The following is a 24,378-nucleotide window of genomic DNA, read 5'->3' as shown; positions in this document are numbered from 1 at the left end:
CTCCTGTTTGGGACTTTTGCAAACTGAGTGGGAGATCTGAGTTCTCTTTGCCAGTTTCATTCATCTTCTCCGTCAAAATCCAAGTTGGGAAGAAATACTCCTGTTAGATCTTATGATGCTTAATATCATATATACTAACTTGGCTAGGCTGTGGTACACAGCTGTTTGCTCCAACACCAGTCTGGATGTTGTGTGAAGGTATTTTTTTAGATGTGATTAACATTTGAATCAGTAGGCTTTGAGTAAAACAGACTACTCGTCATAATTTGAGTGGGCCTCCTCCAATCAATTGAAGATCTTAGGAGAGAAAACTGAGGTTCCCCCTGCGGAAGAAGGAATTCTGCCTCCAGATTGCCTTTGGACTCAAGATTGCAACCTTAACTCTTACCTAGGCCTCCAGCCTGCTCTCCTGATCTACAGATTTCAGACTTGCTAGCTTCCCACTGTAACTGTGAGAGCCAGTTACTTAGAATAATTTGTCTTTGTCTCTGTCTCTTTCTCTCTCATATCCTATTGGTTCTGTTTCTTCAGAGAACTCTAGCATTGATCCCATTAAATGCCCCCGATCAGAGTCCCACATTCTGGACATTTCTGTGTTTAATCAGTTCATGCTCACCTTAATGTAGGTTATGGTGCATCTTAGTTTTGTGGTATTTTTTTCCCCATGAGTTTTGTGAACACTTAGAATACTAGCAATATGATGTTATGCTAAAAGTAATTACATACTTACATCCCCTAAATATGATTTGACCACTTGGGGAACAATGAAATTTCATTAGGATCTGACTGTTCAAATCCATATGTATCCTAATTATGAACTAAATCTTGTTACATGTTTGTTTTTCTCTTTACAGTCCTTTAAATGTTGAAGTGTCACCAACTTGGATATTGAGAGAGTTCTAGTGTAAAGTCTGTCATGATTCATTATGTAACCTCAATATAACAACCCAACTATTTATACATGATGATAAAATAAATATTTTCCTCAAAAAAATGAAATAAAAGTTAAACTTCTAGGTCATTTTTTTGTGGCCATCCTCCAATATGCCCCACAATGATTCTTGCCTCCTGGTATTTATGCCCCTGCATGGTCCTCTCTCCCACACTGAATAGGACTGATCTGTGTAACCAGTTGGATAGCGTGGAAATTGAAAATTGTGTCTTCCAAGGCTAGGTAACAAAAGATATAGTGGCTTCTGCCTTGCTCTTTTGGATCATTCCCTCTGAGGGAAACCAGCTACCTGTTGTGAGGGCGTTCAAGCTCCCCTACGTTCAAGGCTATGTTCAAGGAACTGAGGTTTCCTGCCAAGAGCCACATGAGTGAGCTTAGAATTGGACCTTCCAGTCCCCTATCAAGCCTTCAGATGACTATAGTCCCAGATGACTTCTTGGCCAAAACCTCATGATGGGCCCTGAACCAGAACCTCCTGCCTGAGCTGCTCCTGGATTCCTGACTCACAGAAAATGTGTGAGATAGTAAATGTTTATTATTGTTTTAAGCCATAGTCTGGGGGTACTTTATTATGCAGCAATAGATAACTAGTGCGGTAATTTTTGTCGAACGCCTCTTCCTAATGAATTCCCATGTAAAAAATGACATTTAACCTCTGCTCAGGGTTCTAGACATTATTTGAAAGTGCTCTGTGGTATTTAGTGGTATGCATGTGGTAGAGAGAGTGGTTGAAAGAGGAAGAGAAAGAACTGGCATATGGAGAAGACATAGAGGCTGCCATGAATTTAAAAAGTCATCTTTTTCAAATATTGTTGCCTTTGTGAGTATGTGACCAAATTGAGTGCCTACCTTTAAAAGAAGAGCCAAACAGAATTATGTAGTCAGCATGATTTAATACAAATGAGCCCCAGATTTAGAATCAGAAGACATGGTTTGGGGTCTGCCACTTTCAAATTAACTTAAAAATGTAAAGTAGCTCCAAATATTGTGTTCCTTGTCTGCAACATGGGGGGCTGACACCACCCACTCACCTCGTACCGTGCTGTGAGCGAGGCTTAAGTGAGAAAAATATTTGAAAGCACTTTAATCGTGAAGGGTCATACAAAGGTAAATAATCATTATTACTTACTATTTTGAGGATATGTAAATGGAAGCTTGTCTAGACTTTATAGACCATGAAACATTTCCTTTTTTTTTTTTTTTAAGATTTTATTTACTTGCTTGACAGAGAGAGAGAGAGCACAAGCAGGGAGAATGGAAGGCAGAGGGAGAAGCAGGCTCCCCACTGAGCAAGGAGCCCAATGTGGGGCTCCATCCCAGGACCCTGGGATCATGACCTGAGCCAAAGGCTTAACTGAGTGAGCCACCCAGGGCCCCAAAACAGTTCCTTTTAAACGTGGGCTTACTTTGCTCTCTAAGACTATATCTCATTCCACAGGAAGTAGCCAGGTCAAGGAAGGGCAGGTCACCCAGGAAATGCAACATTGCAAAATAGAAACTTTTCCTGAGTTGGACCACAAAAATGGGCTTAAGATGCATATCAGGTTCACTTCCTTTAATTAAAACATTTAAATGAATGCCATGCCCACAGTAGCAGGCAGTAGAGTTCCCTCGTGTTTTTGTGATCATCGACCCATCTTGCCATATTCAGTTTGCCTGTTCACACTGGTGAGCTAAGCACGTCGGCACCAGTAAGCATCTTCTGGCAGTTTCCTGGCTGCCTCCGGCTGGCCACTTAACTGTGGGGTGCTGCCAATGAGAAGCAAACATTTTCCAGGAGAATAGAGGTGGAGAAGAGAAATTATAACTTCAGGATTTCATCAGAGAGGAAATCCTATTTGGCTCACAAGGTGTTGTTTCTGCCAACAAACAAATTGCTAAATGCATTCCATGCAACCGAGCCTCTGTTAATGAGGAAATACAGCTGAACAAAAATAAGAAGAAGGCAGAGGCTTCCTTTTGATAGCACTTCAAATTCTTCAGCTTCCTGAAAATCTTCATTGTGATCCCACTTCTTGACAAATACTTGGTGGCCAGGAGTAGAAAGCAGTGGTCGAATCTCTTGCTCCTCAGAGTGTGGTTCTGGACCAGCAGCATCTCCATCAACCCAAGCATGTCAGAAATGCAGACTCTCAGGCCTCACTTCAGACCTACTAGTCAGAGTTCATATTTCATCAGGTTCTCCAGATGATTCATATGCACACTGATCTAGTCCATTACTCCATGTTGTACATTTGCAAGCCTTAGAGTAGGAAAACGACCTGAAACCACCTAGCTCAGGCTCCAGCTTTTAGGGTGCTGAGTTATTACTGTCTCCTGTTTATAGATGAGACACTTAAGGCCCAGGGAGCTCAAGCCTGTTGCCTAAAGTCACAGCCCTCGATGTCTCCTGGCACCAAACACTGCATCCAGCCATATAGCCCCAGCTCCTTCAGGGTCTCTCTGTTCCGTCTCCCTGTATTTCCCTGTGAGAAAGTGGATTCCCCAGCCCATATTCATTTCTCTGAATCTGGTGGAGAAAAGACAAACTTTACCTACTTATTTTGACTTTTGCTCTCCAAACCAGAAAAACAAGTTCAGAAAAATGTTAGAAGTTTTGCCTAAGGGAGAATCACCTTGACATGTAGATAAAAGACTTCAGAGCTTGAGGGAGACCTATTTCCAAATGGATCATGGAGCTTATTTCTGTCGTGTGTGTGTGTGTGTGTGTGTGTGTGTGTGTGTGTGTGTAGGGGGGAGCCTTTGGTGCGCTTGATCAAATAGATGTCACTCGAAGAAAAACCTACAGCAGAACCTGCTGTCCTATATATAAAAAAAGGCACTGTACTGTACTTAATTTAGCCCTCCTTTCAGAAAGGGTCATGAATATGCATTTTGGCTAAGAAAATTTTTTGAGAGCCTCATGTGTGATGCTGCAGACTAAGCTAATCAACATGGCTAATTTTAGCCTTAGTTTTGAGGCTTTATTTTAGAATAGGTCACAGTGCTAGTACTAACCTATAGCTTATTGCATGAGAGAAGAAAGCATCAAAAAGGTAGAAAACCAAGCAACTGCCACCCGCCCAGACTATAAATGTATTGTTTGTAATTGAGATTTAGTTCTGCTTACAGTTAGTGATATGATTAATAAAGTGGACTTGATCTCTGCTCTGCAATGAAAGACGTTGTCTACTATGGGGATTTAGGAGGTCTATGAGCTGCCTTTCTCTGGGATGAAGGGTGGGAGATGAATATCTATTAAAGTTCTACTTGTCCTCACTGGGTGAGGTATGGAAGTGTTGAATCACTATGTCCTACACCTGAAACTAATACTACACTGTTATGTTAACTAACTGTAATTTAAATAAAAACTTAAAAAAGAAAAAACCCAGCTTTACTTGTAGGCACTGTGTAAAAGAAGGTGGAAAAGGCATCTTATAGATGAGAAGGTTTGATTTGATAGGTCCTTCAAAGTGGCTCTGGGGACATGCAGAGTAGGCCTAGGGCTAGGGTGAGATCAAGTCACTGCCTCCCCCTGCTAAGTCCACGGCTATGCGTATTGGAAAACCTTCTGGCCTGCGGTTCTGCCTTCTTTGCAGGGATGGGGACTGGTGGTGCGCTGGCCAGGGGAGGAGCAGAGGGTCAGAGCAGGGAAGTGACTCACATCCCAGGGCTTCGAAGAAATCTAGCCAAATCTGCACGTGAGAGTGCAGTCCAGCAGAGCTAGACATAGAAAGGAGGACACTCTAGAAAGCACACTGTCTGGTAGAACTTTCAGCGATGATGGAAATGTTCTGTAATCTTGTCACAGATGGCTTTCAAGTGCTTGAGATGTGGCCAGCGTGACTGAGGAACTGAATTTGTCATTTCATGTCACTGTTATTAATTTTGATTTAAATAACCACATGTGCCTGGTGGCTACCATATTGGACAAGGCAATTCGAGAAGGAGAGCTCTTTCAAAGAATGAAGTCAGAAAATAAGAGTGAGCTTAGGGGAAAATGTAGAGTCCAGCTTACAAAAGCCAGGGCCCTGATCTAAAGGTACATATGAGAACCATCTGGAAAGCATCAGAAAAATAAAACTGCCTGGATCCAGCCCCAGGCCACCCAGTCAGAATCCCTTTAGGTGTGTACCTTTAACTGGGAGCTACCAGATTCATTGATAAGAGGAGGCAGGTCTGGGAAAGAGTTGCAACCAGGTGGCAGAAGGCCTTGGCTGCCAAGCTGAAGATTTCATATTCCATTTCATTGGCAGTGGGGGAGACATTGCTGGGGGAAGAGTGACATGGTAGTAAGTGCTTTAGGCAAGATTTGTGGCAGCCTGTGTAAGATTGGAGGCGATTGCAAGAGCTGAGATATCTGGAGTGTTCATTTCTGCCTTGGAGTATTAGTGTGTTCATTTCACTGAGGGCTGTCCATATTCTTTCCTGGACTGAGCATTGGTTCAAAATGTTCCCTAGCAAATATGCTGCTCTAAGCCTCCAGCCCTGCTAAATGTTATGGTGATTGAAAATTATACTTGCTCCCCACAGGCCCAGAAGCAGGCTCTTTGCAATGAAATAGAGATGCAGCGGCATTTGGAATGTCGAGTAACAGCCTCTCTAGGACCTCCAACAGAGGCCCACGGTAGCCATAAAAGGGGATGATTCACCATGGAAAATAATGATCACTGCCCTCCGAGTGGACCCTTCCCCCTCCATGACTTCTGAGCTCCCACGAGCAATCTTAATAGCTGCTGATGAGAACTAGGACACCCTGAGAACTAGGCCCAGCTGATGACTCACTGCATAACCATGAAAAACCCTTTCATGGTTCACAGTAGGGGGGAGAGATGCCTTTTAAAAATTGAAAAGGAAAAATAAAACCCAATGTATGTTGAAGCTTAGAAATTGACACAATGCCTTTTCCAAAACAGCAAAATTTCTGAGTCAGTCCTTTTCTTCTAACAAGGTGTGACAGACTGAGTACCCTTCCCTAGCAAGGGTGACAGACTGAGTACCTTTATTAGCTTCCAGGAGAATGGAAGCCTGGGGTCTCCACAATGATAGTTATCTACTTGGCGGAATCCAGCTGTCTCCCTGAAAGACAGGTTGCCTCTGCCTGAGGAGTTTGCTCTAGCTCTGCTGTTGGCCCTTTATGTATAAATGCTTCTTTTACACACCAATAATGATGCAACCCAGACATCGGTTTGGACACTCTGTCCCAAGATGCGGGAAGCTTGGCTCAACCGAAGCTTGTCCCGAGCTCCCTTCATGATTGCTGTGCAGGCTCCCTCAGCCTCTGTCTCTCGGCTCTGACCCCTCCCACTCCCCTGCCCTACCTCTTTTCTGGAGTAAAGCCAAAGCCCTCCTTTTATCTCTGGCAGAAAGGATCATATTTTCTTCCCCTGCACTCTCGTCAGGCATTTTTCTAAATACTTAAAATTGGGTGCTTGCTGCAGGAGCATGGTGCTAAAATTGGAATGAATGGTACTTATGTGTAGTATGAGAGCTATGAAGAAAACTAACATTTTCTACCTGCTAAGGGAATACTAATGGTCATTTACTAAGCACTTACTATGTTCTGGACACTATGCTAGATAGAGCATTTTAAGAAAACTCAGAGCAGGATGAGTAGATTAGACCTCAGGAGATAAAAAATTGAGCTGTCTGAGATATAATTGATATCTGACAAATGACTCACTTGAGCAGTGTCCATAGGTGTGGGCTCTATTGTTTTCTAGAAAGTCTTGAGGATTAAATATATAATATAAAAAAATATGACCTTGCTGGCATCTGTTTTCCTTTAAGAGGTGTTTACATAATTGCATAGCATCACTTATCTTTTGTAAAATTGTATGTTTAGCCGTGAGTTAACGTATTATTATTATAATATCCCCAAGTCTTCGGTTGGGCTCCTTAGATGCAGAGCCTGAGATGGTTATTCTGGTGCATGTGTTTTATGGAGAGAGAGCTCTTGGGTTGGGGGTGGTGGGTATGTCTAGACAGGGCAGCAGCAGAAGGAGCCTGATCCCACTTTGGAGCAGGAGTGATACCAGGGGGCTGGCTCCACCTTCAGTCATTCAGTCATTGGCCAGGACTGCACTCCACCATGGAGGGAACACATAACCTCTTTGATAAGGAAATTCTTTGATCTGAGAGCGATTGTCTGGAGAAGGGGACATTTGTGCCCTGTTAGCCATTGTGTTCCCCTAAAATTCATATATTGAACCCTAACCCCCAGTACCTCATGATGGGACTATATTTGGAGATAGGACCTTTAAGGAGGTGACTAATGTAAAATGAGGCTGTTAGGATGGGCCCCAATCCTATCTCACTGGTACCTCTGCAAGAAGACGAGATTACGATACTGACAAACACCAGGAGCACCAGTGGGGAAACCAGACCTGCTGACACCTTGATCTCGGACTTCTAGCTTCCAGAACTATGAGAAAATGCGTATTTGTTGTTTAAGCCTCCCAGTCTGTGGCATTTTGTTGTGGCGGCCCGAGCAGTCAACACTCACGGCAGCTGGAGCATGAGTGTGCCCGAATGTGTCTGGTAAGGAGCTTTGGGTGGCACATCCGTAGTATTCACTCCACCCACTTACAAATTAGAAAACAGACCAGAGAAGTGACGGAGGCTGCCCAGGGTCACACAGCCCATACACAAGAGAGGCCAGATTTGAACCTCAGTCTGACCCTACAGCTTATCTCCTTAATATCTACTCCTTATCCCCACTCCTGGTGGGAGGCAGCCTTCCTCAGAAGCAGCAGACATCACCAGTTAACTTGGGCTTCAGTTTCTTGGGATAACCAAGTTGTCCCCACCTTACACAAGACAGCACTGGGGAAACTGAGGCAGCTCAGCATTGACAGTGTCTGTATCTGAGGGCCTTCTCCAGACATTCTCTCACCCACTAGTTTGGGGAATGGTGTAGCATATTAACCATAGGTTTCTTCTACATATGAGATGATGTCTTTATTTAAAATGTTTTCATTAAAAAACGGATTAAGGCAATCTTTTTCACACCCACAAGTGCCATTTTTAGGAAAATAAGAAATTCTGAGAACTGCCTTGTCAGTGTAATAATAACTATTGTCATTCTGAGCACCACTGCTCTCAATTTATAATGGGAGAACATGGTCTTTAGAGGCCACATCAAGATCTAACAATAGATCAGTTTGTTCTTACTATAGCTTTTGTTCAACATTTTCTGGCTCATAATAAAGCCATTGCCCACTTCAGAAAACTAGAAAAGAAAGGAAAAATAAAGAAGGGCATCTCTGGGCAGTTGCCTGCCACGAGGTCCCCTACTCAGCCCCAGCCGGCCCCGCCACAGCTGAAATAGAGAGCATCCTCTCTTTATGAGGAGACGCTTTCCCCCAGATGGTGGGCACAGTGAGAACCATTTTAAAAAGTGTCCTGTGGATATTGCTGACTTCATAGGAGAAGGCGCAGAAAAGTGTGAGTGCATCTGTTGGATTTCCCAAATCACAAGTCACTTGGTCACCAATCAGTTCTGACACTATTATTAGATGGGCAAAGAGAGGCTTGCAGCTGGAGCAGAGTCTGGGCACCTGGAGAAAACCACAGTCTACCAGTGACTGCCATCACACGCTGCGGACTCTGGACTCAGAGACAGCTGGAGATGTTAGTATGAAGAAGACATTTTTTACTGTTCCAAGTTATGATTCCATCCGAGATATAAGTTCAAAGTCTGTGAGAGAGGAGAGAAAGAGGGGTCTTAGGGAAAAAAATCTTTATATTCCCTCCCCCCTTCGCCCGGCCCTCCCCAAAATAAAGGTTAGGAAATTCTTTACATGAAATACTATGTGGTAGTTTGAAAGTCTTATCTTTTAGACACGTAAGCGTTCATTTATTCGACAAGAAGTTTGGCGTGTCTGCTTTGAGCCATGGGTTGGAGAAACCACAGGAACAGGATAGGCTTTGAGCAGACAGTAAGGGCCAGGCATTGTGCTAAATCTGTGGTTCTTAAACTTAGGTGTGCATCAGGATCCCCCTGGAGGGCTTGCTAAAATGCAGATTGCTGGACCCTCACCTCAGTTTCTGATTCAGTAAGTCTGAGAATTTGCTTTTCTATAAGATCCCAGGTGATGTTCTTACTGTTCTTCTGGGACCACCCTTTGAAAACCACTGTGCTAAGCTCACGGCAGGCATCTGTTCAAGGCATACGGAATGGTTAGAATCATTCAGAATGGTGGCAGGTGCACAGGCTGAGGTATTCCTGCTACATAACTAAGCTCCTTTAAAGGAAACTTGATTTTGACTTTAGGCAAAAATCTGGTTTAATTGCCTCTTTTTAAAAAAATTCTTCAGTGCATTTTTCTGATCATTTTAGAAGTTTGAAGAGCTGATACAATAATAGGCGAAGTATGGGGGAGTGGCTCATTAAACAGTTGTGCTTGTATGTCACTTTCTCCCTGAAGGTCCTAGGTCGAGCGGTAGTTCTCAAAGTGTGTTGCCAGACTGGCAGCAGCATCATATAGACTCTCGCCATCCCCCCCACTGCCCCCCCCCCCCCGACCACTGCATCTGAACCACTGGGCATGGGGCCAGGAATCTGTTTGAACAGGCCTCCAGGGGGATGACGATGTACACTGTAGTTGGAGCATATCTGAGGTCGAGGGGAGTGACAGTTGGGCTAAGTCTAAGGGAGGGCCCCTGGCATTCACTATTCCCAGCTCCTTTCAGACAGTTCACCAGGATGACTAAGCTTTAGTTTTCCCATCTCAGAAGTCAAAAGTCTATCCCTTGCTGTGCAACATCTTTCAGAGTGGTGGGGGAAGACAATCATGACTTTTATCCATGACCTGGTTTTACTAGCAAACATGAAAATCCCAAGCTAACCACGAAATAGTGCCATTCAATGGGAAAAAGATAGGATTCAGGTTATTTGTGTTCTAATCTAGTGTCCACCCTGCATACAGCTATGTGACTTTCGGTTGATTTTTAGGCTGTCTGAATTTCATTTTCATGATCTGAAAAATGAGATAAAATCATTGTCCTGGTCTAACTTGAATAACTGTTGCAATGATTAAATGGAATAATGGATATGAATGTGCTTTTGCAAACTATGAAGTGTTGTAACTTTGGGCTGCTCATCATAGCTTTCTTCTTCCCCGTCAGTAAAATGGGAATAGTGCCCTAAAACTTCACAGAAATTGTGAGTAGTTGAGAAACTAATGGCACAACAGTTTGCACTCTTCTTTTTTTTTTTTTTTAAAGATTTTATTTATTTATTTGACAGAGAGAGACACAGCGAGAGAGGGAACACAAGCAGGGGGGAGTAGGAGAGGGAGAAGCAGGCTTCCCGGGGAGCAGGGAGCCTGATGCGGGGCTCGATCCCAGGACCCTGGGTTCATGACCTGAGCCGAAGGCAGACGCTTAACAACTGAGCCACCCAGGCGCCCCCAGTTTGCATTCTTCTAAAGTAAAGTTTATTTCTTCATTTTTGGGGTCTGTAATATATAAGGTTGGAAAATGTAGAGATATTATAGTCTTATGTATTTTATTATAGTACATCTATGTAATAATATATGATAGTACTTTTATTTGAACTGGTGACATCCTAGAACAGTGGTTTGGATGTTGTGGCCCCAGACCAGCAGCACCAGCATCCCCTGGCAACCTGTTTGAAATGCACATTGTCAGGCCTCAACCCAGACTTACTGAATCAGCAACTGGGTGGGGCCTGGTGATCTGTGTTATAACAATCCATGCAAGTGGTCCTGATGCTCACTGAAGTCTTAGAGGAAGGGGTTTATTAGGGTCTTTTTTATTTTTAATGATTTTATTTATTTATTTATTTGAGTGGGATTCTAGTGCTCTCCCTAGCAAGGGGAAGGGCAGAGGAGAGGGAGAGAATCTCAAGCAGACTCCATGCTGAGCTCGGAGCCCAACTCAGGGCTCGATCTCACAACCCTGAGATCATGACCCGAGCCGAAACCAAGAGTCGCTGGCTCAACTGACTGAGCCACCCAGGTGGCTCCACTGGCTCAACTGACTGAGCCACCCAAGCGCCCCTATTAGGGTCTTAATTGAAGGGTCTGGCAAACAGCATCCTTTTCATGGAACAGGGTGGTTTCTTCTCTTTTTCTCTGTCGTGGATCTGCAGCAACTGTACCCGGGCTGAGGCAGCCATAATTGGATTCCTTCATAAACACGCTGTCGCTGCCCACCCAGCCTAGTAGAGATCTGGGATGCCGCTCCAGCGCATCTGTTATGAGGCTGACTTCAGGGTGCGAGGAAATTAAAGCTATTTATCACAGACCATTTTCCCTCAATGACAGGAGAAATGAGCCTTAGCCTAACAAGGCTTCCAGTTGGGCCCACGTACAAAAAACACATAGCTTGACAAACACAGTTTGAGCAGACTTAACATTTCTTTTGACTTTTCCTTTTGAAAATGAACTCTTTTTTGAGCTGCACCAAGATAGTGGTGCTTGTTTAAGAAATACTGGAGGTGGATTCATCCCAGTCTGTTTCCTGACTGAGACATAAGTGCCACGATGGCACTTCCCCCCGACCATTTCTTTCCTTCCTCTCCTTCGGGGGAGGGGATCCCTGGTGAGAGAGAGTCTTTCCTCTGAGACTAAGACTGTGCATAGGAGCCACGTTATGGGAGATGGGGCTCAGTATTTATCAAGAGAACGGTTTGTCTGTATGATTTGGCCCGCTGCCTTAGTGCCCATTTGAAATGGGTATGCTATGGATTTTGAGAAGTGATTCTATTTTGTGTGTGTGTATAAAATTAAACTTGGTATATATCTGTGATCGTCTAATATTTATATTTCTTCCTGATGTGCATTACGGGCAAAACATATAGAGAGTTTTGTGTTACATGTTAGTAACTGACATCTATTTGATGCCTACCATGTACACAGTGCTTTGCATCCATTATACTATTTCATGTTCACAACAATCCTAAGAGATGGTTATGATCATCTCCATTTTACAGATGAGAAAGCTGAAGTGCAGGAAGTTTAAATAATGCCTGTTATAGAGCTGATATTAGAGCCTCGATTTAAATGCAGGTCTTTTGGATTCTAAAGCCAGCATTCTCAACAGGTGTTTTTCAGATTGTGTGTTGAGAAATCACTTTAACAAGTTGCAACTAGCATTGTAAAAAAAATTGAATAGAATGTGAAAGACCAGAATGTGTCATATTTAAGTATGGATAAATCTTGATGCATGAAACTTTCATTTCAACTATAAATATATTTATATTCATACACAAATACAAGCACATTTCTGTGTGCTGAACAACAAAATGGAAATGATATTTCTTATTGTGTCACAGTCAAATTTGAAAGCAAATATTCTGGCTAAAGGAGGAGGAGAAGAGGAATAGAGGGAAAGAAGGAGAAAATAGGGAATAAATAAATGAATGAATAACTGTCAAAGAGACAGAGAGCCTCTGGGAAAGGAAGCGGAAATAGGAGGGAGTGGGAAGACGGGGAGAGAATGGACAAGAAAGAGAGAGACACAGGGGGAGGGGGAGGAAGAGACGCAGGAAGTCACGTGATCCTGTCCACCATTCCATTCAGCCAGCAGATGCCCCTACTTGAGGACAACACTAGAGACTTGAATTATCTTCTCTGTAGATGTTAGTTTTCATAAACTTCTCTTGCTGTGATCCTTGAGCCATTCTGAGTGTGAGTTGAATAAAGATTTTTACAAAACGTGACCCCTATATACAAATAATCTATTTCATCTGCTGCTCACCTGAAAACCAGTGATCTGAAGGGAGAGACAGGCTGTGCTGGGTTACTGAAATGCCCAGTATGCTCCTTCCTGAGGAACTGGCAAAGGCGGTTTTGAGTATATGTTATTTTTGTCTTTTGAGCTAATTTTGATGCCATGACACTGCCTCTTGTGTTTTATGGGAAACCATAGGGAGCAAAGATTTTATTTTTTACTTTTTATTTTTTATTTTATTTATTTATTTATTTTTTTAAAGATTTTATTTATTTATTTGAGAGAGAAAGAGAGTGAGAGAGAGAGCACAAGAGCGGGTAGGGTTAGAGGGAGAAGCACACTCCCCGCCGAGCAGGGAGCCCGATGTGGGACTCGATCCCGGGACTCCGGGATCATGACCTGAGCCGAAGGCAGTCGTTTAACCAACTGAGCCACCCAGGCGCCCGGGAGCAAAGATTTTAAAGTAGCCCGCTAAGTATCTTACTTCTGGAGGATTCTGGATTCAGCTAACAAAAAGTCCATTTTTACAGATGTGGAAATTGAACATTTTATAAAGTTTGCCTATAGACAGAGCTTTCATAAGAATCCTATTACGGAATCTTCATAGCTACCTACCCTGCTAGGTTACCCTTATGCCCATGGTTTTAATGTGGTGGGGTGTCACTCTGTAATTCACTCCTCTCCCCAATGGTATTTCCCTGTTTTTAGGCCTTCATTAGTAAATTGGGGTTGATATCGCTGTGCTTTTTTGTGATCCATTCTTGGCCTTTCTTGGCTGAAAACTATTATAAGCACCAATTACATTTTTAGTTAGTAATAACATTGCATCAAATGACTTAGGTAGGCACTCCTTGGCATCAACTTAAGTGGGTGGTCTTTCCTTTTAAAAAAAAATAGGGGCACCTGGGTGGCTCAGTTGGTTAAGGGTCTGCCTTCAGCTCAGGTCATGATCTCAGGGTCCTGGGATCGAGTCCCATATCAGGCTCCTTGCTCAGTGGGGAGCCTGCTTCTCCCTCTGTCTGCAGCTCCCCCTGCTTGTGCATGCTCTCTCTCTTTCTCACAAATAAATAAATAAAATCTTAAACAAACATAAACGCCACGTATAGAGGTGAGTAAGCAGGGTCCCAGAGTGAACTCCATCTCAAAAGCCTTCATAGTCTGTTGGGAAAGAACCATAATGTTTTCCTCAGCTTGCCCAAATGCCATTGCTATATATCCTATCCATCTTGCCTGGTCTCACCACTCATATTTTCTTTAAAAAAGAAACAACCAGGAAGAGTGCTGACAGAGTTCCATTCCAACTGCCTCTGCAAAAGTTTAATGTGGGTGTGTAATAGGGTCCCACAGCCAAGGCATCTCATCTGGCATTTGCTCCTAAATCCCGTCATTTGTAATAAGGATTCATGCCTCTGAATGTAAAGACTTTAAAGGAGATCATTTCTTCTTGTTTCATGGTTTTATCCTTCCACCTTCAAAATATGGTTGCAAATAGAGTCATCCCTCCTTTCCTCTACTGGTTTAATTTTTCTGAGTATTTATTAAAGTCACCAGATACTTTCAGGAAGCTGAGATTCAGCTCTACACTCCATGAAAGCTTTGTCAGTGCAAACATAATATACATCTCTGGGAAAATATGGGGGGAGGTCCTAGACTTATTATAATTTAATGACTGGTAGGACCTGATTGTTGTTTATTCTTTATTTCAGAGATCCCAGAAGACCCGCTTGTGGCTGAAGAGTATTATACTGACACCTTTGATTCCTGTTCTGAAGACAGTGAAGAGGAGGAAGAAGAAATAGTGTTCTCAGCCCCGGGGGAAGAGGTCAAGGATGAGGGATCCCGGCCTGCTTACAGAACATTGCAACAGGTATATGCTGCTCCCCAGCAGATGTAGTGGAACTGTGTGAGGTCCTGATCAGGCTGTGACTTCCCAAAGAGAGAGTCAAGGAAGTCTTAGAACTTGAAGTGGGGTGGGGGACAAGGGTTTGTTATAAAGGCCCCATGTGATGGGTCTTTATTTCCAAGGTGCCAGGGGCAGGCAGGGCCCCATGGAGTTCTGAGATTCTGGTGTGGACTGTGTTGATGAGGGAAGGGCTGGAGTGCCCAGTACTTATTCAAGTGGGAAGATGATACATGCTACACTGAGGAGCACCCTAGATTCAGCTGTTAAATAAAGAATGCAAGTGTCTCTTTAGCAGAGAGAAGGAGATTTTTAAAAATATACTTTTCTGCCCAGTAATCAGATTTTTTGAGTCATGTCGTAGTGCACAAATTAGCTCTGGGAATGAGGCCCAGACATTCTGGACTTAGGGCATGATCTTTCTGGCCACACCCAGCCTTTGCGGGCCCATCCTTACATACGGTGCTGGAGTCTCTGAATGTATGTCCTCGGCATAGACCTCTTTTACAATAGCAAGATTAATCCCTAACTGGGTCACAGGCTAAGAAACAGTCCTGGCATATGATTTCTCTGCCGGGTGTCTATAGGAGAGAAAAAAAAAAAAAGAAAAAAAAGAAGAGGTATATAAGGAGTAAGATTACTTTGGGCTACTTATGCTCATAAACTTCATTTTCCTCTTAGGCCATAACATGGTAATCTTTCCAGTCCTAAAATTTCTTAAGGTACAAAAGTTTTGTATTAACCATTAAGCTGGGAAAATAGAAGTCAATCAAGGGGTACCTGTGTCAATGAAAACTTAATTCAGGAGGATTAATTGAAGTTTGTCTACCATCTAGTCAACAATTTTTAATGAAGACTAAGCAATACATCATAATATCAATAAATAGAACCAATAAGAACTGTTCTCAAGTTCTATATAATAAAAGGAGAAAGAGACAAGGAGAAGGGAACTAGAAGGATATGGATATGAGGCTAAGAAGAGAAAAGGATGAGAGAAAGAGGAGAAAGAGAAATTAGGAGACAAATATGTGAAGAGAGAAGTAAATGAATGTTGAGAAAAATATTGAGTGTTGAGTCAAGGCAGAGAGTGATTCAGCATGCCAAAATAAAAATGCTTCCCTTATACCATTTCCCCATTTCCCAATGGACTCTGTTGAACAACAGCACCTCCTACCACACATTAAAAATACAATTTCCATTTCCTTCTGTGCCAGGGTCCTAAACATCTGAGACAAATTTTTTTTTAATTTTTTATTTCTTTAAGTAATTTCTACACCCAACATGGGGCTCGAACTAATGACCCCAAGATCAAAAGTCACACCACGCTCTTCCAACTGAGCCAGCCAGGCGCCCTGAGACAAATACTACAATATTGCAGAACCATCATTTTGTGCCTATGATTGCAAAACACATCCATTTTTGCCCAAAGCATCAAGTGACAAAATTTTAGCTACTAGTATTATTACTTTTTATTTTTAATAGATTAAAACTGATTCAGAAAACCACATGAATGAAATATACAGCAAACACCACTCAGGTCAGGAAATAGAACTTTGCTAGCCACTCCGGAAGTCCCGTCTTTGGCATACTTGTAGGAACACAGGGTTGGAAATCAAAATGCCTGTATACAAGACTAGCCTTCGTTACTTGCAGGTCGTGTGACCTTGTACAAGTTACTAAATTTCACTGTGCCTCAGTTTTCTAATCTGTAAAATGGGAGAATAATGGTTCCCACCTCATAGAGTAGTCTGGGGATTAAATGAAGTAATCAATGTAAGGTACTAAAAATAGTGTCTAGAATTTAATAAAGTAATTAATTAATGAGATGTTAATTATGATGATGATGATGTTACCCAGCCATCTTGTGGGGTTTTTTTTAAAGATTTATTTATTTTTTAGAGAGCACATGCATAAGCTGGGGGAGGAGCACAGGGAGAGAGAGACTCTCAAGCAGACTCCCTGCTGAGTGCAGAGCCCAATGCAGGGCTTGATCTCATGACCTGAGTCAAAACCGAGTCAGACGCCCCACCGACCAAACCACCCAGGCACCCCATCTTGTGGATTTTTTATGATACTTCCCAAACTCTTTAATGTTAATGTGAGATTTCACAATTGTAGTATTAAAAAAAAATCCCTCATTTTTATTTCTTAGGGCCAATGATAAATATAGGACAGCAGTTTTGCTCTCTGGGCCGTGCATCTGTCACATGTGATATGATAGCTGAAATTTTCTCTGCACAGCGAAGCGTGAGGAAAAGCAGAGTGATCTTTTCGGAATGGTGCCACGGGGACAGAGAAATGGATACAGGCTAGGCTTTGTGAGTTGATTTTAAATCTGTTGGGACAAGATGCTGAGGCCTCTCACACCCATGTGGGTATTTTGTCTCACAAAACCCTGTCGGGTAGTTATTCTTATTTCTGTTTTCCAGATGAGGAAACCGAGTCTCTGAGAGAAGTAGGTTGCCTATGGCCACACAGTTAGGGAAGGCTTAGAACCATGCTCAGGCCTGGGTCTATCATGCTCACCAGCCAGTGTTCTTTCTGCTACAAAAGGTGTATCAAGCGAGAGTGGACTTGGTATAATAGAAACAGGAGTGGAAAGCTCAACTGAGTAATCTGTAGAGAGATAGGTAACTACAATCCCATTTGTTTTTCCTAGTAATTTGATAGCATTTTCCCCTCCTCAAAGGCAGGGAGTGTGCAGTTGTGAAGGGTGTCTGCTCTTCCCTTTCTAGGTTATCACTGGGATTTCCTCTTACCTCTCCCCAGTCTTGCCCTTGACCCAAGTGTGTCCGGGGTCTACTTCGGTGATCATTGTACCTGTGGCTTTTCTGTGAGTAATCAGATCAAAGTAGATTCCCCTTCCTTCAGATGGAGCAAAAGTCCCATAGTCTGTATTTGATGGAGGAAGTGCTTTCAAAAAGAAACAGCCATGGGCTTCATTGGGATTGATTGCTGAGTCCCTTGTGCGACCCGTGGCAATCTTTTCAGCAGCAGCGTCTCCAAAGTGGTTTTATTAAGCACCTAATTGCCGTTGATCGTTCATTGCTTCTCTGCTGCGGTAAGCCGAACATCGGCAACACCTTCATCACAAGCCATTATCATATTGTTGATAGCTACTATGTGAAGGCTGTGGTCACTGAATTGGAACCTGCCTCTTAGATCTCAGGAGAATGGAGTTTATAGCTGTCATCGTAAGAGGGTTTTCAACAGTATTTGGGGGACCTGTCACTGAAAAGTGTTTTTGCTCTAGTGGCCATGCTTTAGGGCTGCAGATTAATGGGTGTGTTCAGAGACCGCGCTGCCTTGACCATCACTTTCCTCTGCAAGACGAATCAATGTCCCATGTGCACCAGGAATACACACACTAGGTAGACCATAATGACTTCACACAGAACTCCCTCGGGAAAGGCTCTGTTGTTTAATGAATGTGGCTTTCAGCAATACTTGTTTTAAGAAGGCTCTTAGGACCATGGTGTTTGTTCTTGCCAAGACAGAGGGCTGTGGAGGTCCATTTTTTCCAGCTAATTCTGAAGCTTTCACCAAATCCTCTAGCGGGTTTTGAAATTCCCTCTGCACTGCGAAGCATTCGGAAAAACAGAATGATCTCCTTGGAATGGTGCCACCGGGGTAGACAGGCTAGGCGAGGCCTGAGAGTCTACCAAGGACTCTTGGATCAGGTCATCATGGGAATATGCGCCTCTCTGAGTGTCTTCTGTTAGTGGAGTCATTAGTTTAATCAAATCCTAATTGTTCTAACAGTAACACCTAACATCTCCCGAACCTTTCTTCTATGCCCTGTACTTTATACGTTGTGTCAGCCCAGGTCCTCTGGGAAGCAGGTGACAAGACAGAATTGGGGAAAGCCTCAAAGCACGATGCTGATCTGAATCTTAGAGGGTAAGGATGGAAGGGAAGGCAGGATTGGATGACACCTTCGACGTGCAGGGCAGTTCTGAAAAAGTCTTCACGACACCCCCAAGAGAGCCCCAGGGCAAAGACTGCCCTGCCCATCAGAGGAGACCAAACTGGACAGGAATGGCCTGGCTCTGGTTTCCCCACACTCGAATGGGCTGGGAGCTGCCGGGAAGAGCCGATCCTGGGGCAGCAGCTGCGGGAGGCCAGCAGGCTCCAGAGCAGTGCTGGCGGCCAGCCGGCTCTGGAAGAGAAATGTGAAGGGTGCACCCCGGCTACAGGCAAAGATGCATATTTCGTTCAGTTCTTGCAAGTTGTCCCTTTGGTGCATGTATTCTAGTTGAACTGCATCAAACTGGATTTGAACTGGCTGGAATTCCAACAAGGGAGAAGATGAGAGTTGGGGGGGGGAGGGTGCAAGAGAAAGGAAGAAAGTGTACGTTAGTGATTTCAGGCCAGTTCTGCCTGACATTTGAACCAAAAAGTGGGTGCCCCGGATGGAGAAAGGGCTGAGGGCTATAAATCCAGAGTCCCCCACTGCCTCTCAGGGCCCGTGTGTCTCTCAGATTGAGAACCTCTTGGTGCTTTGAATTCTTGCCCTAGATTTAGAGTAGTTAAAGCTACGTGTTCTTCATAGAATGCAGTTCCTAAGTGCAAGTCAACTCTTTCATTTGATGCTTAAAAAGAAATAGCATAATTTGTCTGTAATTGGTTACTGTATTAAGCACTGACTTTAAAACTCAGGTCCCTTGAAAGATGAGACTGTTGTGAAATCCTCACATTGCACAAGAAGAAACTGAGGCTCAGTGAGGGGAATGCAGCTAGCAAGTAGCAGGGTTGCAGATCTGACACATGTTTTAGCCACTCCTTTATACAGCCTTCTGGTGCAACCTTTTAATTATAGCAGTTATAATCTCTCCTCCGTGACGACTGGGTAAACACACTAGGTACGAGGGAAGAGCTTAGGGGCTACCGCATTGTCTGGCCCTGTTCTCCTGAACAGAACTGCTGAGCTATGCATGCAGCAAAATTTATACTGGTTCTAGGAACAGTGCTGAGTTATGAAAATTGAAACAAAAAAAGAACCTGTCTCTCACATCCATTATAGGATACAGAATTCTCTCCTCCTACTGTCTTTTTGTTTGTTTGATTTAATAGAAGATGCCAGAACTCTTAAGTCCAAACTGTAGGGCTGATTTAACTGTGGGTTTGCATGATCTGAGCTAATTGATTTGACTTCATGCATGGAGGAAACAGTTTTTGTCTGGTATTGGCCTCAGAGTTCATCGGTTCTAAGAAGCAGTCAGCCCCACCATTTAACATCTCTCCATCAGCACCCTCCCTGGCCCGTGTCCCAGGCTATAAAGCAGCCCACCTTGCTGAGGTGTTAGAGAAACCCAGCGGTTTCACGTGTCACTCCTTCCAGGTAACAGGCCGTCTGTAGACCCAGTGCGTGTTGCTGAAAGGAGTCACTTTGATGGGACACTTTCCACTGTGGGCCCTATTCCAGCCCTCATTTCCATCATGGTTATTCTGCCTTCCCTCTCCACTATTTCTTGTCCAGGCTAAAACATAGCTCACTGCCAGCCAGACAAGGGACGAGCAAACCTTGCTCTGGGACATAGCATTGTGGGCCTTGTAGGAGACCTTAGTCCCTAAATCTTTTAAATTAGAGCCACTCTTGTATTGAAGATCGCACCTACACTTTTCGCCCCAATCCCAAAGAATGGAGGAAAAAGAAGGAAGGCGATAGGGTGGATAAAGAAAAAGCAGAACTGAGCGGGAGTGCACAGAGTCTGTGCGCTCGTTTCCATGTGGAGGGTGGGAGCCTCCGCAGGCCTCTACCACCTCCATGTTGGCGGCTGAACAGAGGTCCACAGCAGCTGGGGAAGGAAGGGGACAGCAAGCAGCTGCACTGGGCTCTTCTGTGCTACTCCTGGAGCTGGGGGTGAGTGTGGTGGAGTGGTGTATGCTGGTTTTGCAAAGCTGGTAAGCGTAGTTGGAATGGCACCTTTGGGGCTTTTCTCTCCAACAAACCCCTCCCCCTTTCACCAGCACCAAGTCGTGTGTCCACAGCTATCAGCTGAGCTAACGTACCCTGACCATACAGGGCATAAACGAGTCTGCAAAGAATAGGAAGATCCTCCCAAATGGCCCCTGCAAACAAATGGCCCATCCCACTATTCTGTGATTCAGTTATACAGAGAAATTTAATTTTATTTTCTGAATATTTTATTCATCTGGAAAGAGAAAGTGAATATCATTTCATGGTGTCTAGTCTAGGAAGAAAAGAGTGTGACACATCTGGGACATTGTTGGAGATACTGTCCTTTCTATATGGGTCCATATCATACCAGAGAAAACAACAATCATTCTTAATAAAACAGAGCCAGCCTTGCAGCTTGTCAGGTGCCATGCTAAGTCCTTTTCGTGCCTCATCCCTCCCTCCCATTTTATACTCGCAAGCACTTTACGGAGTTAACATCTTCCGTCCCACTTTACAAAGAGGAAAGTGCAACACAGAAAGAAAGAATAATTAATTTGACCTAGGTCACCCAGTCCATTGACAGAGCTGGAATTTAAACCAGCAAATACTCTTTGTCAATGAGGAGACTTTTGGGGTGAGCGTAGAACTCTATGTAGAAGTTTCGTAAAGGAAAGGAAAAGAAGATGCTTGGGACCTAAGGGACAGCTCCAAAATGTGTGAGAACGTGACCGGATGATTTAAAATCATGTTGAAAACACAGGACCAAGTTTTCCACGTACTCTTTGGGATTCATGTAGGAATAAAGCTAGAACTGGAGTCAGAAATAGTAACGTACAATAAAGAAGAGTATATCACAAGGGTTACCTTTTGGAACATGAACCGATAAACGTTCTTTAAATGGCAGGACTCTCCTCCCTACTATTGGGCATGTGGCGTGAAAAGAGATAAATAGTTCATCAAGAGCAAGTGAGCTTTTGGGAGGGCGAGGGTGGGTTGGGGGCAGCTCCCGGCACACTGCTACGACTCGAGAAACAGATCACAGCAAAGGTACCGGCCTCCCCAGATCCTGAAAAATTCATTGCCCAAGTTCCTGGGTGGGCATCGTGATGCCACTCCCAGCAGCCCTGCTTTCTTTTCTCCTGTCTCCATCCTTTACATTTCCAAACTGTGATGCGAAATGTCTTAAGAGTTCTGTATTGGATTCCTATGAATGTCTTTGAACCCCAGAAGCGACCCTGCGGATACTGATGTGCTGCAAACCTGGGCACTAATAAGAGACAGCTGCAGGGAGAAGGTTTTAATAATGTAGAGTAAACAAGGCATTAGCAGTGAAATGTGGACACATTGACAGTCACGTTTCGGTGACTCCGAATTCAGTGACAGAGGCGTTTGGTGTTACAGGAGCCTGGGGGCTTGCTTGCAGTTTGAGTTTTGCAGATGTGGCTCTGTGTTCCCATCATGACACACACTCTGAGAACTTTTTTCCTTGACAGAAGGCGACCATTGGTGGGGAGATAGGAGTGAAGACGTCAGCTTCCTGATTTCAGGGCAGCCTCCATGAAGGTGCCACCCGCTCTGTCCTGTGGCTTTGTACTGAACGGCACCCTCTGTCTTCCTATGAATTATGAATGCAAATAAGCAAGGGCTTGCCTTCTAATGAGATCGAAGTGAGATGTGAAAGTCCATCTGAGTGTGTAGAAAATGGATAAGGTCACCTTGATGTTTGGTTTCTGTAACTTAGTGACATTTTGCAGGATGCAGTGGCTATAGTTCGAAGGAGAGTGGACAGTAGCTCAGTAAAGCAACTTGCGGGAAAGAACGTGGGTGGGTTGTTGCTTGGATCATACATTTATACATCACGTAGCTGAGGGTTCTAGGCACTGGGTGGAAGGTAGTGAAAAACAGAAACAATGCCACCTTCATGGACATCTCACCCAGTCTCCTGTATTTACAGAGTACCCATAGACTGTCAACTCCCAAATGTGTGTCTTCCATTCTTCAGTTCTGTCTCCAGATTCACATCCCCAGTCTGCCTGGGAGTGGGGGTAGGTGTCATGTGGACTTCTAATAGACATCCTCAACTAAGCATATCCAAAAGTGAACAAATAGACCCCAGCCCCAGTCCAAATCAGCTCCTCCTGAGTCAACATTGACTCTTGCATGTCCTTTCACTTACGTTCCACTTCCAATCCATAAGCAAAACCTATTGACTCGATGTTTAGAAGATGATCACTACTTAACACCTCTACTCCTACTGCCAGAGCCACCATCGCCTCCCCAGTGTAAGATTGCAGTAGCTTCTAACTGACCTCCCAGTAACCCTCCCCCCATACCTCACTCAAACAAAAAGGCACAAGTCTGTTCAAAATGGCCTTGCGGCATCCCATCATCACCCATGGAAGAACCCCTCCCTTCGGTCACTGTGAGAATCACCCTCGCCCACCCCACTCTAGTCATATTAGCCTCCTTCCTGTTTCTGGAACATGCCAGGCATGTTCCTGCCATTGAAAGCCTGGAATGCCCTCCCCTCCAGATACATAAATCATTTTGCTCCCTCTCTACCTTCAAGTCTGTGCTTACATGCCGTCATATTGGGGAGGACTCATTCTGAGATAAAATGGCCCTTGCTGGTCTGAGAAGTCCTTGTGTCCTTTCCCTGCTTTATTTTCCTCCATAAACCTTATCACTATTGACCTACCACTGTTTATTTTTTGCTTACTCATTTATGGTCTGTCTCCCCCCTACTAGAATGTAAGCCAGTCGGGCAAAGATTCTGTTTGTATCACTGCTGTATTCCCAGCACCTTGAACAGTGTTTAGCACAGAGCAAACACTGAGCAGATATTGTGGAGTAAATGGATGAATGAATGCCTTCAGTGGACAAGCTAGTGGTAGAGGTAGCCAATAAGTCAGGACACAAACAGCTAGAGCAATGAGGAAAGGAAGAAGTTGAAGTGATGGAGGAAATGGGCTTTTTTGGGGGGGGACACCTACTAAGAGGGGATTCAGGAAGTTTCTAGAAGAGGGCTTCTCAGCTGTGACCTGAAGGATGGAAACAGCCAGCCCTTTGATGTAAAGAAACAGAGTTGGGAGAGGAGTGTTTCAGAGAGGGGGAAGGGTGTATAGGAAGGCGCAGGTCATGAGAGGGCTTGGCAAGTTTGAGAAATTGCATAGTAAGCAAGAAGATCGATGTGGTTGGAGAGGTCAGGCCAGCAGTAGCTACATCATGGTCTTGTAAGGAGAATGGATTTTATTTTAAGTGCAGGGCAATCCACTGAAGGGCAATTGAAATCAAGTGTTAAAATGAATCTACGGCAGTAGAAATCAGAACAACAGTGGCAGTGAAAGGGGGGATTGGCTGAAAGGGGGTCTGAGGGTAATTTCAGGGATGATAAAGGTGTTCTTTATCTTGTTGGGAGTGGTGGCTACATGGGTATTGTACACGGAAGATCTGGGCATTTCACTGCATGCAAATTTTACCTCAATAAAAATAATACATCATCAACAATGTCATCGAGGCAAGAAGAACTACCAAAGACACTGCACCAGAATTGTGATATTCATACATATATGGTGACACTTGTAAGTCAGCCTGTATCGAGGCTGTTTCTTTGGCTCCTTGTAGCCCATGCATGACTTTCCAGCTTCAAGGAGGTCCTGGGTACACTCAGATGAGGTGTCTCAGGGAAAAAAGGGAGTCCAGAATGACTGAGCATGAGTGGGGAGAAGGGTTCTGTATGGTTTGTTCTCAGCCTGTGGGACGACTCTGACAAGACAGGTCCAAGAGGTAAAAGAAATCAGCCCCTTCACACCCTCACACCCAATGACATAGGGACCCTTGAGTAGGAGGATGTGCCCAAGGGTCTGAGTGAGATGAAGCTTAGCTGAGCTCCCCTCTGTGGCTGGAGCTCTAATGGGTGGTTATGTCCACTTTGTCCATACATTT

The 24,378-nt window shown here is 44.0% G+C and overlaps 1 protein-coding gene across 9 annotated transcripts in view; it reads left to right on the top strand.

The window, feature by feature from the left end:
* The window catches only part of NEK11 (NIMA related kinase 11), a 173,638-nt gene that overhangs the window by 132,947 nt on the left and 16,313 nt on the right, over positions 1-24,378 (top strand). For 8 of the 9 annotated variants that reach the window (XM_078071830.1, XM_078071839.1, XM_078071818.1 and 5 more), the window contains one exon: positions 14,338-14,498. In XM_078071830.1, coding sequence (XP_077927956.1) covers positions 14,338-14,498 — 161 coding nt within the window. Of the gene's footprint in view, positions 1-854; positions 1,467-14,337; positions 14,499-24,378 lie in introns of those variants that run through there. The other variant, XM_078071835.1, reaches the window with a different exon arrangement.

Source organism: Halichoerus grypus, chromosome 1, assembly GCF_964656455.1.
Source record: "Halichoerus grypus chromosome 1, mHalGry1.hap1.1, whole genome shotgun sequence".
Lineage (NCBI taxonomy): Eukaryota > Metazoa > Chordata > Mammalia > Carnivora > Phocidae > Halichoerus > Halichoerus grypus.
The sequence above is the reverse complement of the archived record's forward strand: the minus strand, read 5'-3'. Positions and strand labels throughout refer to the sequence as shown.